The sequence below is a fragment of the Dasypus novemcinctus genome, chromosome 11, assembly GCF_030445035.2.
Source record: "Dasypus novemcinctus isolate mDasNov1 chromosome 11, mDasNov1.1.hap2, whole genome shotgun sequence".
NCBI lineage: Eukaryota > Metazoa > Chordata > Mammalia > Cingulata > Dasypodidae > Dasypus > Dasypus novemcinctus.
The window spans coordinates 85,354,972-85,371,906 of record NC_080683.1 but is presented as its reverse complement, the minus strand read 5'-3'; the positions used below and the strand labels follow the sequence as shown (position 1 = coordinate 85,371,906).

Below are 16,935 nucleotides of genomic sequence, written 5' to 3'. Positions count from 1 at the left end.
GAGTGGCACCATACACACAGAGAGCTGACACAGCAAGATAATGCAACAACAACAAAAAAAGAGAGACACAGATTCCTGGTGCCGCTGACAAGAATGCAAGCAGACAAAGAAGAACACACAGTGAATGGGCACAGAGAGCAGACCACAGGGTGGGGGCGGGTATGGAGAAGGGGAAATAAATAAATAAAATAAAAATCTTGGGAAAAAAAAAATCAAACCAGGGACTCACTAACAGAGCACAAGTTTTCTCCCAGGGTTTAAGATACAGAGAATACCAAAAACAGTTTTTGTCGATGAAATTTCCAGACCAGCCAGCAGGTGGTGCTTGTCAGCACACCTTTCCACAGAGGTGTTTCAGTCTTGGCTTTCCTGTATTTCTGTGTTGAATCTCCCCCCTGGAACAGGCTCTTCTGGCAGAATTTGCTGAAGTAAAGCCCCCCCCTGACTTTCCTTCCCTTTCCCCTTGAAAAAGCTGCCAGCGAGGAAGATGTCTGTTTCCTTCCCAGCTTAATATTTTGGGGATGGAGGAGGAGACCCCTTCCCAGCCACCATGGGGACTTGGTATTTCACGTTTGTTGTTTTGGCTTCTTCTCCTCTTGGGAGTTGTGTAGCACTGTCCTTGTCTGCTGACACCCAAAGCACGTCCCTCAGCAGCTTTTGGCTTGTTCTTAATTGTTTTTGTGGGAGCATTGAGCTCTGCCTGTTAGTCTGGCTCTGTCTTCCTACAATCCCCAATGCGATCTCCTATACCTATCTTTTGAAGCATTTTTATCCAGAAAGGAAGCTGGATTTCATCAAATGCCTTTTCTGCATCAATTAAGATGATCATGTGTTTTTTTCCCTTCAATTTGTTAATGTTATGTGTTACGTTAATTGATTTTCTTATGTTGAACCTCTCTTGCATACCAGGAATAATGATGTGTAATTGTTTTTCTATTCTTTTGAATCTGATTGGCAAGTATTTTTGTTGAGAATTTTTGCATCTATGTTTACTAGAGAGGTTGGCCTGTAATTTTCTTTTCTTGTAGTATTTTATCTGGCTTTGGTATTAGGGTGATGTTGGCTTCATAAAATGTGTTGGGGCAAGTGGATGTAGCTCAAATGATTGAGCACCTGCTTCCCATGTATGAGATCGCAGGTTCAATCCCTGGTACCTCCTCAAAACAAACAAATGAAAAAACCAAACATCACTGTGGAGCAGATGTTACTCAGTGGTTGAGCATCTGTTTCCCATGTATACAGTCTTGGGTTCAATCCCCAGTACCTCCTAAAAAAAAAAAATGTGTTCGGTAGTCTTCCCTCCTTTTCAATATTTTGGAAGAGTTTAAAACAGGATTGGTATCAATCCTTCTCAGAATGTTTCATAGAATTACCTGTGAAGCCATCTGGTCCAGGACTTTTCTTTGTTGGAAGATTTTTGATGACAGATTCAATCTCTTTGCTTGTGATTGGTTTGTTGAGTTTCTGAATTTCTTGTAGAGGCAGTGTAGGTTGTCTCTGCATTTCTAGGAATTTGTCCATTTCACCGAGATTGTCTAGTGTGTTGGCATATGGTTTCTCATAATATCCTCTTATGATCCTTTTTATTTCTGTGGGGTCATCCATAATGTCTCCCCTTTCATTCCTGATTCTCTTTGCATATTCTCTCTTTTTTTCTTTGTGAGTCTTGCTAACGGTTCATCGATTTTATTGATTTTCTCAAAGAACCATCTTTTGGTTTTGTTGTTTTTCCTCTATTGTTTTTTGTTGTTGTTGTTCTCAATTTCATTTATTTTTGCTCTAATCTTTGTTATTCCTTTCTTCTGCTTGCTTTGGGATTGGTTTGCTATTCTTTTTCTAGTTTCTCCAGTTCAGTTAGATCTGTGATTTTAATATAGGCATTTAGGGCTCTAAATTTCCCTCTCAGCACTACCTTCACTGTATCCCGTAAAATTTGATAGGTTGTATTCTTATTTTCATTTGTCTCAATCTATGTACTAATTTCTCTTGTAATTTCTTCTTTCATCCACTGATTATCAGTGTGTTGTTTAACCTCCATATATTTGCAAATTTTCTCCTTTCTCACCTGTTATTGATTTCCAGTTTCATTCCATTGTGATCAGAGAACGTGCTTTGTATAATTTCTACCTCTTTGAGTTTATTGAGAGCTGTGTTGTGGCCCAACATGTGGTCTGTTGTGGAGAAAGTTACATGGGCACTTCAGAAGAATGTATAACATGCTTATTTCGGGTACAGTGCTCTGTATATGTCTGTCAAGTCTAGCTCATTTATCATATTGTTCAAGTTCTCTGTTTCCTTGTTGATCTTCTGTCTAGTTCTCTTTTGATGTGAGTGATATGTTGAAGTTTCCAACTATTGTAGAGATGTCTGTTTCTCCTTTCAGTTTTGCAAGAGTTTTCCTCAGGTATTTTGGGGTACCCTGGTGAGGCACAGATTTTTGTTGTTGTTTTTTTTTTTTTTTAAAGAACGTACCAGAGATTGAACTCAGGACCTTGTACATGGGAAGCAGACACTCAACCACTGAGCTACACCCACTCCCAGGTGCATAGATTTTTATGACTTCTTCCTGGTGAACTGTCCCTTTTATTAATATATAATGGCTTACTGCATCTTTTATCACTTTTTTAAATTTAAAGTCTATTTTGTCTGACACTAGTATAGCTACTCATGTTCTCCTTTAGTTACTATTTATGTGAAATATCTTTTTCCAACCTTTCACTTTCAGTCTTTTTTCATCCTTTGGTCTAAGGTGAGTCTCCTGCAGACAATATGTGGATGGCTTATGTTTTCTTTAGCCTGTCTTTTTTTGGGGGAGTTTTATCCATTAATGTTCACTGTTACTACTGTAAAGGCATTACTTACTTCAGCCATTTTATCCTTTGGCTTTCATATGTCATATTTTTGTCCATCTTTTTGCATTTTTGGTTACCCCTTCTAATAGTCTTTACTTCTACACTCTCCTCCAAGCCTCTATCTCTTCTCTTGTCTTTTCCGGCTGCAGAACTCCCTTTAGTATTTCCTGTAGAGCTGGATTCTTGTTTATGAACTCTCTTAGTTTCTGTTTATCTGGGAGTATTTTATGCTCACTGTCATATTTGAAGAACAGTTTTGCCAGATAAAGAATTCGTGGCTACCAGTGTTTCTCTTTCAGTATCATAATTATATTATACCACTGCCTTCTTGCCTCCATGGTTTCTGAAAAGAAATCAGCACTAAGTCTTATTGGACATCCCTTGTATGTGAAAGTTCACTTTTCCCTTGCTGCTTTCAAAATATTCTTTTTAGTTTGGCATTTGACATTTTGAATATTGTGTGTCTTGGGGTTGGTCTTTTTGGGTTTATTCTAATTGGAGTACCCTGTGCTTCCTAAAGACATATTCATGTCTTTCATGAGAATTGGGAAATTTTCGGCCATTATTTCCTCATATACTCTTTCTGCCCCTTTTCCATTCTCGCCTCCTTCTGGAACTCCCATAATATGTATGTTGGTGTGCTTCATGTTATCATTCAACTCCCTGAGCCTCTGCTCAATTTTTTCCATTCTTTTCTCTCTATATTCTTTCTCTTCAATTTCAGTTGTTCTTTCCTCTATGTTGCTGATTCTTTCTTCCATGATTTCAAATCTGCTGTTGTGTGTCTATTGCATTTAAAAAAAAAAAGATTTATTTATTTCTCTCCCCCCCCATTTCCCTTATTCCCCCCTGTTGTCTTCTCTCTGTGTCCATTCGCTGTGTGTTCTTCTGTGTCTGCTTGTCTTCTCATTAGGTGGCTCCAGGAACCTATCCTGGGACCTTCCGGAGTGGGAGAGAGGCGATTACTCTCTTGCACCACCTCAGCACCCCTGTTCTGCTACATCTTCTTATTTTCTCTCCTCTGTGTCTCTTTTTATATCATCTTGCTGCTCCAGCTCTCCACATTGGCCAGCACTCCTGAATGGGGTGGATTTTTCCAAGCAAGGCAGCATTCCCATGCCGGGTGTCTCTCCTGGCTAGAGCCGCATTCCTGCATGGGCTAGCACTCCACATGGGCCAGCTTGCCCTCACCAGGAGGCCCGGGGCATTCCTGCATGGGCTTGCACTCCACATGGGCCAGCTTGCCTTCATCAGAGGCCCTGGGCATCAAACCCTGGACCTCCCATATGGTAGAAGGGAGCCAAATTGGTTGAGCCACATCCGTTTCCCTCTATTGTATTTTTAATCACAGTTATTGTATCTTTCATTCCCATAAGTTCTATTATTTTTCTATCCAAGATTTCCAACTTTTCTCTGTGTTCACTCAGTGTCTTCTTTTTTTTCTCTCTCCCCTTCCCCCGCCCCCACTCTCCCCCAGTTGTCTGCTCTGTGTCCATTCGCTGCATGTTCTTCTGTGACTGCTTCTATCCTTAGCAGCAGCACCAGGAATCTGTGTTTCTTTTTTGTTGCATCATCTTGTTGTGTCAGCTCTCCATGTGTGCAGCGCCATTCTTGGGCAGGCTGCACTTACTTTCGCACTGGGCAGCTCTCCTTATGGGGTGTACTTCTTGCACATGGGGCTCCCCTAAGCAGGGGACACCCCTGCGTGGCACAGCACTCCTTGTGTGCATCAGCACTGTGCATGGGCCAGCTCCACATGGGTCAGGGAGGCCCAGGGTTTGAACCATGGACCCCCCATGTGGTAGGCGGATGCCCTATACATTGGTGTCCTGATGTCCTGCCCCAGGGCAGCCTTCCAGACAGTTTCCACCTGTTCTCTTGCTACTTTTTCTGGAAGAGAAGTGACCCCTCCACCTCTCTAATTCCTTATCTTCCCAGAAGTCCCAGCTAAACTCTTCAACATGGGTAATTTTAAAATAAAAACAAAGCTGTATTCCACCGTGTGGGGCAGGATACTCGGGAGTTAAAACACGTAGAACTGGATTGTGTACCGAAGCTGAGAGGGGAGCAAGCTCTGGAGGTATCTCGATGACACCTGTGCCTGGCGTGGGCCGCGGCCTTGAGAGGGTGGCTATGGGACATGCAGCTGGTGTTGCCGAGTAAGCTGTGAGCAGCAGGGGCTCAGGAGCTGGGGTGGGGGCATGTATGGAGTGTACTGCAGAGACAAGGGTTGAAAGGAAACTTAAGTTGCTTAAATAGTGCTGTCAACAGCTCCCTGGGTAAGACCTTGAAAGTCACACTCAGGACTGCTCTTTCCTTTAATCTCCTGATCTAGTCCTGTAACAGACGTTCTCCTGGTTTCACCGACACCATCAGGCCATGACATCTCCCCTCTTCTTCCCTTCTCTCCTTCCATCTCCTGCTACCTCCTAGTCCCAGCCTCAGCTTCCTGTTTGTAGACCATGATAGGAACTTCTGCCTTGTCCTTCTGCCTCCACCCTCAGTCTCCCTGATCCCCCCAACCCCCATTCCCAGGCATGATTGTTCAGTGCTTTTGTCATGTCTTTCTTCTGCGGAAACTTCCTGGGGCTCCACAGGTTGCCTGCCAGGAATGCGTGGCTCCTCGTGGCCTGGCCACTTGGTCCACCAACCCCAGAGCAAATCCTCATCCCTCCTTGTCCACGCTCTGTGGTCATTTTCAGCACCAGCTTTTTGGACATAAAATATTGCTCATCCTAGTACCCTGCTTGCAATTTCTGTTCTCTCCCTCCGGTCTAACCATATCCATTACTTGTCTGAATTCAGTATCTTCGATACCACTCATTTTAATGTTTAAGCATTACTTGATTACTGGTGTATTTATCTTCTCAAATAGAGCTTGTAACTTCTTTTTGAGGCAGGGCTCATATCTTTGGTTTCTTCTTTGTTTCTTAATTCTGAGATCTGCCCTCTGTACATAGTCTGTCAGTGGTTTGGAACCGAATACACTTTAAAAGGCATGAGCCAATCAGTTGATTACAGGGCTTGTTATCAGAAAGACAAATCAGAAGCCAGGGGGACAGGAAAATTTTCCCCACATTCACCTGGGCTAGGAGACTTTTGTCTTCTTACTGTCCTTTCTTCTTCCTTAAAGAGCTAGCTATAGCAGAGGGATGTTTTTCCTTGATGGGATTTCAACATTTTGTTGAAACATGTTGTTTCAACATGTTCAACATGTTGTTTTCAACATTTGTCCATAAAGAACATTTGACAACAGAATGGTTTTCTGAGGTGTTCCCATGGGAATAAGTCAGTCCCCAGTATAGTGCTGTACAGAACTTTATAATCCTAAGCAAACAGAGCAGGGACTCAGGCTTTGAATCTGGAGAGGGAGAAAAAGAACTCAGATTATAGCAGGTTCCAGGTGCCTGTAGGTTTGATTTGGAATGTGATGGGAAGATAATAGGGCTGCTGGCCTGGTCTTGACCTTTGGGGATATAAGAGGTAACCAACAGTGTCCTCTGCCCAGGTGGAGCTTGGAGAAACATCCAGTCTGAATTTTAGAGCAGATGCTGTGAAAAGGAAGCTTGCTGGCCATCCCCCACTTCAAACTCTCCTCCTCCTTCCTAGTTAAGCTAGTTAAGCAGGATTCAAGTGGACGAACCCACACATGATTTTATATAATAATGGGGGGACAGACCATAAACAAGTAGTTGAAATATGTAATATATGAGATGGTAGTAGCATTACGGAAGAATGAAAGTGGGGAAGTAGACTAAGGAGTGCTTTGGGAGCGGGAGCTGCTCTTAAAACCTCCCTGATGAAGTAAAATCGTGCAGACTTGAAGGAGATGAGGGGGTGAGCCCTAACTGGGAGATACCAGGGGGAAGGCATGGCAGAGAGAAGGGATAGGGAGGCTTGCGGGGGGAGCGAGGTGGGGAATGCAGATCTGTGGTTTCTTACAGGCCACGGACTTTGGCTTTTGGATCTAAGTGAGGAGCCACTGGAGGTTGCACCAGAAGTTTGGAATGCTCTGACTTGGCATATTGGATCACAGTAGCCATGGCCTTGATAGTGTTCTGCAGGAAAACAAGAGCAGAAGCCTGCTGCTGTGATCCAGGCAGTGGTGTTGTCTTGGAGGTGGTGATACATGGTCAGATCTCAGTCAGTTTGGAGGGCTGATATAAATGTGAATAATACAGAATCACCCTAGTGCACAGGGATCCTTTTAAGGGTCAGGTGGGCTACTCTTTATGGGAAGTTCTTTGGAAGCTGTAAGATGGAAAAACGTAAGATACTGTTAGGTATGTTCCAATTTTTCCCCACATGTAATCACTTGCCTCCTTGTTTCAGTTTTAAAGTTATTAAGGGAAAGAACTGTGCCTTACACTTTGTCTGCACCCACTTAGCACTTAGGACACAGTGCTTAGGGACGTTGTCAGCACTTGGTAAATGCATCATTCAGTCATGCACGTTGAGAGTTCAGGTGACACTGCCTTGTTTAATGCAAAATTATATCTCTAAATGCTTTCCTTTTTTCAGGTGAGAAGCCATTTACTTGTGAAATCTGTGGCAAATCTTTCACAGCAAAGAGTTCTCTTCAGACCCACATAAGAATCCATCGGTAAAGTTTTACAGATATTTTTCTCACATGGTCCTCATTCATCCTTGGCATTCAGTGGGATAACATGTTACCTATATAATTGTTTTCCCCAAATTATTACTCTGGTAGAATTTTCTGTGAGGTTTATTATTTTGTTTTATTTTTTCAGTAAAGGAATTCCCTACATAGGTAAAATCATGAGAACTTATTCTGACTGTTTATAAGTTTGCATTCTTGATTTTATTTATTTATTTTTGATTTGGGGTAGGAGTGGGACTGGTGCAAAGCGTAAAATTTCAATCAAAAATTTTTCTTACTTAATGTTTTCTGAATAAAGGTTTTTGTTGACACAAATTCCTGCCAGATTGGATATTAAAAAGTTCTTCTAAGAGCATTATGAATAATTAGGGGCTGCTAAAATTTTTGATACTGACCTTAATCCATATATACTTATTTGACTATTAGAGTCTAAAAGCTGCCTTTGAGAACTAAAACAAAACAAAAAGAACTATATGTGCATTATTCAAATATTTGCCTTCTTATCTAAAGTACATACCATGGAATCATAAAATTTGATCACCTCTAGACCAGCCCCATCTGCCACCCTTGCTACAGTACCACTCCATCTTTCCAGGTGTATGTTGTTTGCTTGTTTTTAGAAATTGAAACCCATGAAGGTTTGACTCACTCCAAGTCCTTAAGTTAGTAAGAGAACTTACAACTTTTGGTTCCCAGTAAATTTCATTTAAATTTCTATTCATGACTGCTTCCCTAAATAACCAGGAAGGAGATAAGTCGGTATTTAGGTTTTTTAAGATAAAATGTTTATTTTCTTGTAGAGGAGAAAAGCCATACTCCTGCAGCATATGTGGCAAATCCTTCTCTGACTCCAGTGCCAAAAGGAGACACTGCATTCTACACACAGGCAAAAAGCCTTTCTCCTGCCCTGAGTGTAATTTACAGTTTGCTCGCTTGGACAACTTGAAGGCTCATTTGAAAATCCATAGCAAAGAGAAACCTGTGTCAGATGCTGGCAGTGTTTCTGGCAATAATAGTACTGAAGAAGTCAGGAATATTCTTCAGCTGCAGCCATATCAACTCTCTACCTCCGGAGAGCAGGAGATCCAGCTTCTTGTAACCGACACTGTACATAACATCAATTTCATGCCTGGTCCTAGCCAAGGAATCAGCATCGTCGCAGCTGAGGGTTCCCAGAATATGAGCGCGGATCAGACTGCTAATCTCACCCTGCTCACGCAGCAGCCAGAGCAACTGCAGGATTTAATTCTTTCAGCTCAGCAGGAGCAAACAGAACACATTCAGAGCCTCGGGATGATCGAAAGCCAGATGGAACCCTCACAGCCGGAGCCAGTGCATGTCATCACACTCTCCAAGGAAACCCTGCAACACCTTCACGCCCATCAAGAACAAACAGGGGAGCTCCATTTAGCAGCAAGTAGTTCAGATCCTGCTCAGCACCTGCAGCTGACACAGGAGCCTGGCCCACCCCCAGACGCCCATCATATGCCCCAGCCCACACCGCTTAGCCAGGAGCAGAGCTGACTTGGGCCCTTGTCTCACTGCACACCGGTCTCTTCTCCTTAGGCCAGCCATACCTGGCTTGCAAACGCTTGAAGTCAGGGTTTCTGAAACACCAACTTCTGGGTCCTTCCAGAGAGGGGATAGCTAGCTGATATTTATGATGTTTTCCCTCCAGGCAGCAAGATACGTGGATGGTACTGGCTTGGATTTAGCAATTCAGTAATTGGTAAATTTCATCTACTCCCTCTTCTAAAGGTTGGGTCACTTTTTCTCCAGAGCATTGATTTAGACTTTCCATTTACAATTAAATGTTCACAGCCATAGGTTTATGATCTTCCTCACTTTTCCAGTATTCTGTATTTTTATTTTTTAGAACAAAGAAGTCAAGTTGGTTGAGTTGGGTATAGTGGTTGGTTCCACTTCCTTATTTCTCTTAGGCAACATGGGTACTACTATAAGACAAGTCAGGGCTGGGTATAACATCACAGCATTTGGGAAATTTGTCCTTTCAATACCTTCCAATCTCCTAAGAAAGAGTAACTCTCACAACAGTTAATCATTGTATGGTACAATGGGCTCCTTGTGTCATGCTTATGGTAGATTCAAAGATGTGTAAACTAAATGTCTGTTTTATTCAGAATTCCTGTAATAAGAAAGGCAGAAGTATAGGAAATTTTTAAAAATTTTGAACTTAACTTTTCTGAGAAACATGTGATTGACATATATTTTAAAAGCACATTATTAAAAATTTAGTTAAGAACTCTAAAAATCTAAAAATATCTAATGAAATTGGATCAAGATATTCACCCCAAATTCTAAATTATCTGCAATATTCAATCTTCATGATGTAGTTAAAGCTTCCTTAGTTAATCCTAGCCAAGTACAATTTTAATTCAATACAATTTAAATGTTAAATATACTCTACTGACTCTAATTGATCTTTGAAGATGCTGATCTGTGTATTTTGTCTGATAACTTTCTGGAGTTGGGAAATTACTATAGTGGGTTTTTATTGCAAAATAAGTTAAATCCCACAAAATGGACACATTTTTAAAGTAAATATCTTTTAGTCTTAAAAATAATTTTTGTAAAAGTATGCTCTTTTATTCTGACTCAGAATAGCAGAATTTTCAAGATATGTCAGTACAGAAATATGAAAAAAAAAAAAGCATATTCAGGCTGAGTCTTAGTAGCCCACACATGTGTTTTTAATTGTTGGATGATTTTAAACAATTGTCCAAAGATTAAATTATGTTTGGGTTAGGTTTTGGAGCTCAGTGTATTTTATTGAACACTTTGTGACCACTTGGTCTTAAGTAAACTGGTAGAGGACTTTTGAGAAAGTCCCCAAAAAGAAGTCAGCTAGCAGGATACCTAAATTAACATAGTGCTGGCGGAGAGTGAGGGTAACCCACCCTGCAGTTTACAGGGTTGTTACAGCAATTACTTGTTTTCTTGTTTTAGACACCTGTGATTTCCACAGTGATCAAATAGGTGTTTCTGGAGGTTAAAGTAATAGCAAATTCTTCAGGTTTGAGAGAAGATGGAAACATTTTTGTCATATATTTGCCAAGCTGTATTTTCTTGTTATGTAAGTCATGAAATTTTCAAAATGATATATTTTTATATGTGTCAGCCAAAGAAATGTTAAATCCCGTCTGACCAGAGCAAAGGTATAATTTTTACAAATACAGTTATACCCTGAGTATTATTTCAGGTTCTTGATTCAGTCATTTAAATGATATACTTCACCTTCTTCTTAAAGCACAGAACTTTTTTTTACCAGCTCATGAAAACCTACCAGCCCATGTTTTTGCCAGGAGGTACACAGTATTAACATAAATGGGGGTACGTAATATTAAAATAAATGAATTCTTAGCTCCTTCCTCTGCAGAGCTAGATAATTATTCAGGAAAAATAGTTACATGGCTATTTATAAGGCAAGTTTAGCCTTGTGACAGTCCACTTCAGTGCTATCTAACATATAATGTGAGAGATGTCTATAATTTTAAATTTTCTAGTGGGCACATTAAAGAAGTAAAAAGAAACAGGTGAGGTTAATTTTACTATATTTTATTTAACCCCACATTTACAAAATTATCATGTCAACATGTAATCAACACAGAAATGTCTTAGTGAGATTTTAATTTTACATTCTTTTTTTTACCAAGTCTTCAAAATCTAGTGTATGTTTTACACTTATTGCATATCTCAATTTGGATGCTAATGTTTATTGGGCATATTTAGATTTCATAAAATTTGCAGTTGAAAACCTAGATTCACATATTCAGGTTGCTCCAAATGCAATGTCATTGTTTTCAATAACTGAAATATATATCCGTTTTAAAATTTATATTGAAAGTAATTAAAATAAAATTAAATCCAGTTCCTCAGTCACATTAGCCATATCTCAAGTGCTCAATAGCCACATGTGGCTAGCGACTGCTCCAACACAGGCTACGGTTTCTACCTTGAGAGCCAATCCAGCCTTAAAAACATCTTCTGAAAGAGTTCTGGGTTATTTGGCCAGCTATCCAAGAGAAACAAGAAAAGGATGGCTTTATCAATCTAGCTTTCCTCCTGTGACCTTAATACACATTCTGCCTCTTTGAATGGAATCCCTAATTTTAAAGTTCAATAAATACTGTACCCAAAGGAAATGTTACATATGTAAAAATGTTTCTCATATATTTTTGAGAAATTATATTGCTGGCACAGTGTTTTCACAATTCATTTTGTATGATACATGTTCAGCTTTTTAAATTGTCTTAGCAAGTATGGAGATAGAACGTGTGCTTCTTAGGAAATAGTAGAGTAGTATGCTTTCCAGCTGCTGAAATGTACCTGATGTCACTTTTGAAGATCTTGGTTTTCTCAGCGGAGGGCTAGCCTTGGGAAGACAAGCTCTTACCATCAAAATAAGTTGTGTGTTTGCCCCGTGTTTCCCAGAACTCTTCTTTCCACCTCTACCCTGTGTATTTCCTGCAGTTGGTTTTTGTGTTGTAAATGTCATGAGCAACCAGTTAGATGATTTCAAGGAATAAAATAAGATTCTCGTTAGAGATGCTTACATCTAGATTTTCATAAACTGGAGCAACAAAAGTATCTGCCATGTACTCAGTCTTTACTATATGCCTGAAATGAAGCAAGGGGCTTTGAGTCTGTATCTTCTCTTAGTGTTTCCCAGAACTTTTCCATTGCCATGGTGCACACACACACACAAAATAGGATTTATGCATCACGCTCTGCTTAGGAGTCTAGTATCTGGCCATGACTGGGACATACTGCTAACCCATTTCAAGTACCTCTTAGCTTATTTTATCTTCATCCATTCCTATGAGATAAGAATACTATTATGCCTCTTTAACAGATGAGACTATTTGAGGCCTAAAGACATGATATCCTTGCAGGTCACCCAGTAAATGGCAGAGCCAGGAGGGGCGCAGGGCTGACTGATTGCACTGTGCTGCTTCCGCCAGAAGGAATTACAGTCTTTTGAAACTTTTCTCTTTACAGGTGTCTTAGCTTGCCTGAGCTGCTGTCACAAATACCACAAACTGGTTTTGGCTGAAACAAAAAATGTATTGGCTCATGGTTTTTAGGCTAGAAGAAGTCCAAACTCAAGATGTCAGCAAGGTGATGCTTTCCCCGCAAAGTCTGTAGCATTCTGGTGCTGGCTGCCAGCAGTCCTTGGATTTCCTTGGCTTATCTCTCCCTCCCGTCACATGGCAATGCTCTCTCCTTTCTGGCCCTGACTTCCGGGTTCTTTTTATAAAGTCTCCATAATCCAGGTTGAGGGCCACACTTGTTCATTTGGCCACAGCTTAACTAAAAACATTTTTTTAGGAGGTACCAGGAGTCGAACCCAGGACCTCGTACATGGAAAGCAGGTGTTCAACCACTTGAACTACATCTGCTCCCTAAAAGAATCTTCAAAAGGTCCTATATACAAAGAAACCCACAGAGACATGGATTAAGATTAAGAACACATTCTTTGGGGTACATAATTCAACCTCCCACAACATGTGATCTGCTGGATGTAGTAGAACCTTTTGACTAAAACTGAAAATCTGCATCAGAAATCTTAGCATACAATCATTCATTAGCTTTATATATAAAACAATAATAGTGAGAAGCACCATCTTCTGTAGAAATGCAGGATTGCCATACTGATCATATTCATATTAGTATTTTACTACTACTTATTTAAAGCTTAGTTGAAATTTACCAGTTGAATGAAACAGGTAAGGTGAAAATGTCTTAGCCAACTTAGACCTCAGTGAGTCCTTATTTTGAACTTCTGATAGGGGATATTTTAAATTTATAGTAGATCATTTTATTTTCTCTGTGTTTAATTTATAAGCATCAAGATAAATTTTCATCCTCAATTTCCAAATTTGAACAAGGTCTGAGTTCTTAAGAAGTGAAAGAAACTCTTTGTATTGTTTTTGTAAATAGCAGGAATAGAGGAATGACCCCTAGAAAATCCCTTTGCCTTCGTTTTGTAGATAGCAGGTATTAGTCAGCCAAAGGGGTCTTGATACAAAATACCAGAAATCTGTTAACTTTTATAAAGGGTATTTATTTGGGGTAAAAGCCCACAGTTACCAGGCCATAAAGGGTAAGTTAGTTCCCTCACCCGAGTCTATTGCCACAGGTTGGAGCAAGACGGCTGCCTGTGTTTAGCCTTCCTCTTCCTCTTAGGGCTCCACGGCCCCAACTTCTTCCACTATCAGCTGGAGGTTGGAATAAGTGCCATCTCTCTCCTAGGGCTCATTTCTCTCCAGGGTCAACTGCTCTGTTTCTCCACAAGGTCAGCTGTAGACTGTGAGGCTCTCCAGTCTTTGCCTCTCTCCCGGGGCTTGATTCTCTCCCGGCTCAGCTGCTCTGCTCCCTCCACAAGGCCAGCTGTGAACTACAGCAAACAGCTCATCTCTCTTCCTGGGGCCTCTGCGGTGTCTAAGGAGTCATCTCTATTCCTCTTTGTTCTTCTGTATTTTCACTTCCCGGGGTTCCAGCATCCAAAAACTCCCAACTCTGTCCTTTGCTGTCTTTTATCTGTGAGTCACCACCCACCAAGGGGACTCAACGCCCTACTGATGTGGTGGCCAAATTAAAGCCCTATTCATAATTTAATCAAAAGTGAAACACCAGTTTACAAACAATATCTATTTTTGGAATTCATAAACTATCAAACTGCTACAGCAGGTATCATGGAATGGCCTCTCAAGCTGCAACGCCATAGTGATGCATTCATTTGTTTTCAAATTCTTTACACCTCACTAAGCACCAAAGATATATGACTAATGTATGTGTGTATTTTCTTTTTTTTTTTAAGATTTATTTATTTTATTTCTCTCCCCTGCCCTGCCCCGCCCCAGTTGTCTGTTCTCTGTGTCTATTTGCTACGTGTTCTTCTTTGTCCACTTCTGTTGTCAGCAGCACAGGAATCTGTGTTTCTTTTTGTTGCATCATCCTGTTGTGTCAGCTCTCTATGTGGCGCCATTCCTGGGCAGGCTGCACTTTCTTTCACACTGGGCGGCTCTCCTTAAGGGGCACACTCCTTGCGCATGGGATTCCCCTTCGTGGGGGACACCCCTGCGTGGCACGGCACTCCTTGCGCGCATCAGCACTGCGCATGGGCCAGCTCCACACGGGTCAAGGAGGCCCGGGGTTTGAACTGCGGACCTCCCATGTGGTAGACGGGCACCCTATCCACAGGGCCAAGTCCGCTTCCCTGTGTGTATTTTCGCGTGTATTTTTATTCTCACCTTGAAGCGTGTATCAAATTATGAGTGCTTTTAAACTAAAAATCATTCTATCACATTTTAACATAAAAATTTAGGAACTTGGACACATTTAGGTAACATAAGCAAGGGATCTTATTACCTTTTTTCCAGATGAGTTTGAAAAATGATACTATATCCGAAGCGATATGTAGGGAAAAAAAAGGAAAAGGTTTGAGCAGAAATCAGGACAGGGAACATCCTTGGATTCATTACTTATTTTGAACTCTTAATACCCATAATATCTGATCACTTTAAATAGGGATCTGAAGATGATTTTCCAAAAGAATAGTTTCTTGATTTAGGTCATTCATGTTACTTTTATCCTTGTTAAATGAAAAGTTAGAAGCTTGCTTACTAAATTCGGGTTAAATACAAAACAGTCTACATTTTAAAAAATCCACCTCTCATGGATAGTTCTAGTATGACTAAGTGGCTTCTGGACAAATGTTTCCTATAGTGTTCAAAACACAAATGTGCCCTCATAATAGAAAGATGGCTAAGTATTTAAGCTGGTTCTGAGCCTTGGAGTTTATGAAGTCATTCTGCTTTGACTTCTGGGCAAGGCACTTAAATAAAAAGTAGCAAAAAGAGGGATAAGGTTTCATGGAAGAGCAATAAATAATGAGGGACCCGAATTTGTGATTCACCCACCTTCATCGGCCAGGAGAAAAAGCTGGGTGCCATTTTTCATATGGCCCTCCTCATTCCCTCACATCCAATCTATCACCAAGTCATATGAGTTTCACCTCAAACTACTTCAAATCCACCCACTGGACTCCAGTCATGGCCTGACCGACCCCCATCCCTACCGCCCTCTTTCTTCAGTGATCCATTTGTGCTCACCATTATCGCGTAGTGACCAGCAAAGTGCCTTACTAAACAAATGAGGTAGCTGTACTGATGCAAATCTGTCTCTGTTCTGCTTAAAACCCTGTGGTTTGCCATTGCACTTAGGATAAAATTCTAAATCCGGCCTCTTGGGCTCCACCTGCCCATGCTCACTTCCAAGCTCACTGGCTCCCTGGCTTTATGGGCCTTAGGGTTTGGGGAAGGGCAATTTCTCAGCCTTGAAACGTTGCCACCCCCACCCTCTGACTGCTCATCTGTCAATTATGCTTAAGTGTCCCTTCCTCAGGGAGGTCCTCCCTGGTCCTTTAATCTCAATCAGGCCACCCTGTCATATCCTTTTCACAGCACCCTCTATACCTTCCGCTCAGTTTGCAATTATTTTTACATCAGGAGATATGTCTGGTCATACTGCACCCTTAGCTCCTGGCCCAGGACCCAGGACCATAGGTTAGTTGTTGAATGCACTGACCTGCAGGTGCAAGGCTGCACTACCAGGCGGCTTACACGTTATCACCTGCAGTACTAGGACCTGGTTTCTGGCTTCAGGCCCAGGAGATGAGAGGTAGGGAGGTAGGATGGCATTGCCGGAAGACAACATGGTGTGAGTGGGAAAGGGGATTCTGTCTTAATGGCTCAGATTTTTTTTACCTAGGTCACTGGGCACAAGTACTTGCAAAAAGATTAGAATGTCATCCTTTTAAAAGCTAATTTTTCATGTATCAGGACCTTACTTGACCCAATAGGAATTGGCCAATGTGATGCATACACGTAGAATGTGGCTCATGAGTCAAATAAGATTCTTCCTAAGGAAAGAAATGCTTGACAAATAATGAATGTATTCTTTCAGCTTCAATAGAGGCCATTTGTTTCTCTGAAAAATTCTATAAAAAGATCTTGGTTTGAGTCTTCTGGTCTGTACACTATTTAGGGTTACCAATATTAAATAATAGGATTTTAGAATGGAAATGAGCTGAGGTGGGTGGAGTAATTAAACTGCATCTATTTAGAGATGAGAAGGGAAGCAGTTGTGGCTCAACTGATAGAGCATCCACCTACCATATGGAGGGTCCAGGGTTCGATACCCAGGGCCTCCTGACCCATGTGGTAAGCTGGCCCACACACAGTGGTGATGCGCAAGGAGTGCCGTGCCATGCAGGGGTGCCCCCAGCATAGGGGAGCCCCATGCACAAGAAGTGCACCCCACGAGGAGAGCTGCCCCGTGCAAAGAAAGCACAGCCCACCCAGAAGTGGCACTGCACACATGGAGAGCTGATGCAGCAAGATGACACAACAACAACAACAACAAAAAGCGACAGTTGAC

The 16,935-nt window shown here is 41.3% G+C and overlaps 1 protein-coding gene across 3 annotated transcripts in view; it reads left to right on the top strand.

Moving 5' to 3' along the window:
- ZBTB24 (zinc finger and BTB domain containing 24) overlaps positions 1-12,036 on the top strand; it is a 33,212-nt gene extending 21,176 nt beyond the window's left edge. For all 3 annotated transcript variants that reach the window (XM_012528991.4, XM_012528994.4, XM_012528992.3), the window contains 2 exons: positions 7,374-7,455; positions 8,274-12,036. In XM_012528991.4, the coding sequence (XP_012384445.2) occupies positions 7,374-7,455; positions 8,274-8,997 (806 nt within the window). In that variant the 3' untranslated portion in view covers positions 8,998-12,036. The remainder of the gene's footprint in view (positions 1-7,373; positions 7,456-8,273) is intronic.
- Positions 12,037-16,935: the final 4,899 nt, after the last annotated feature.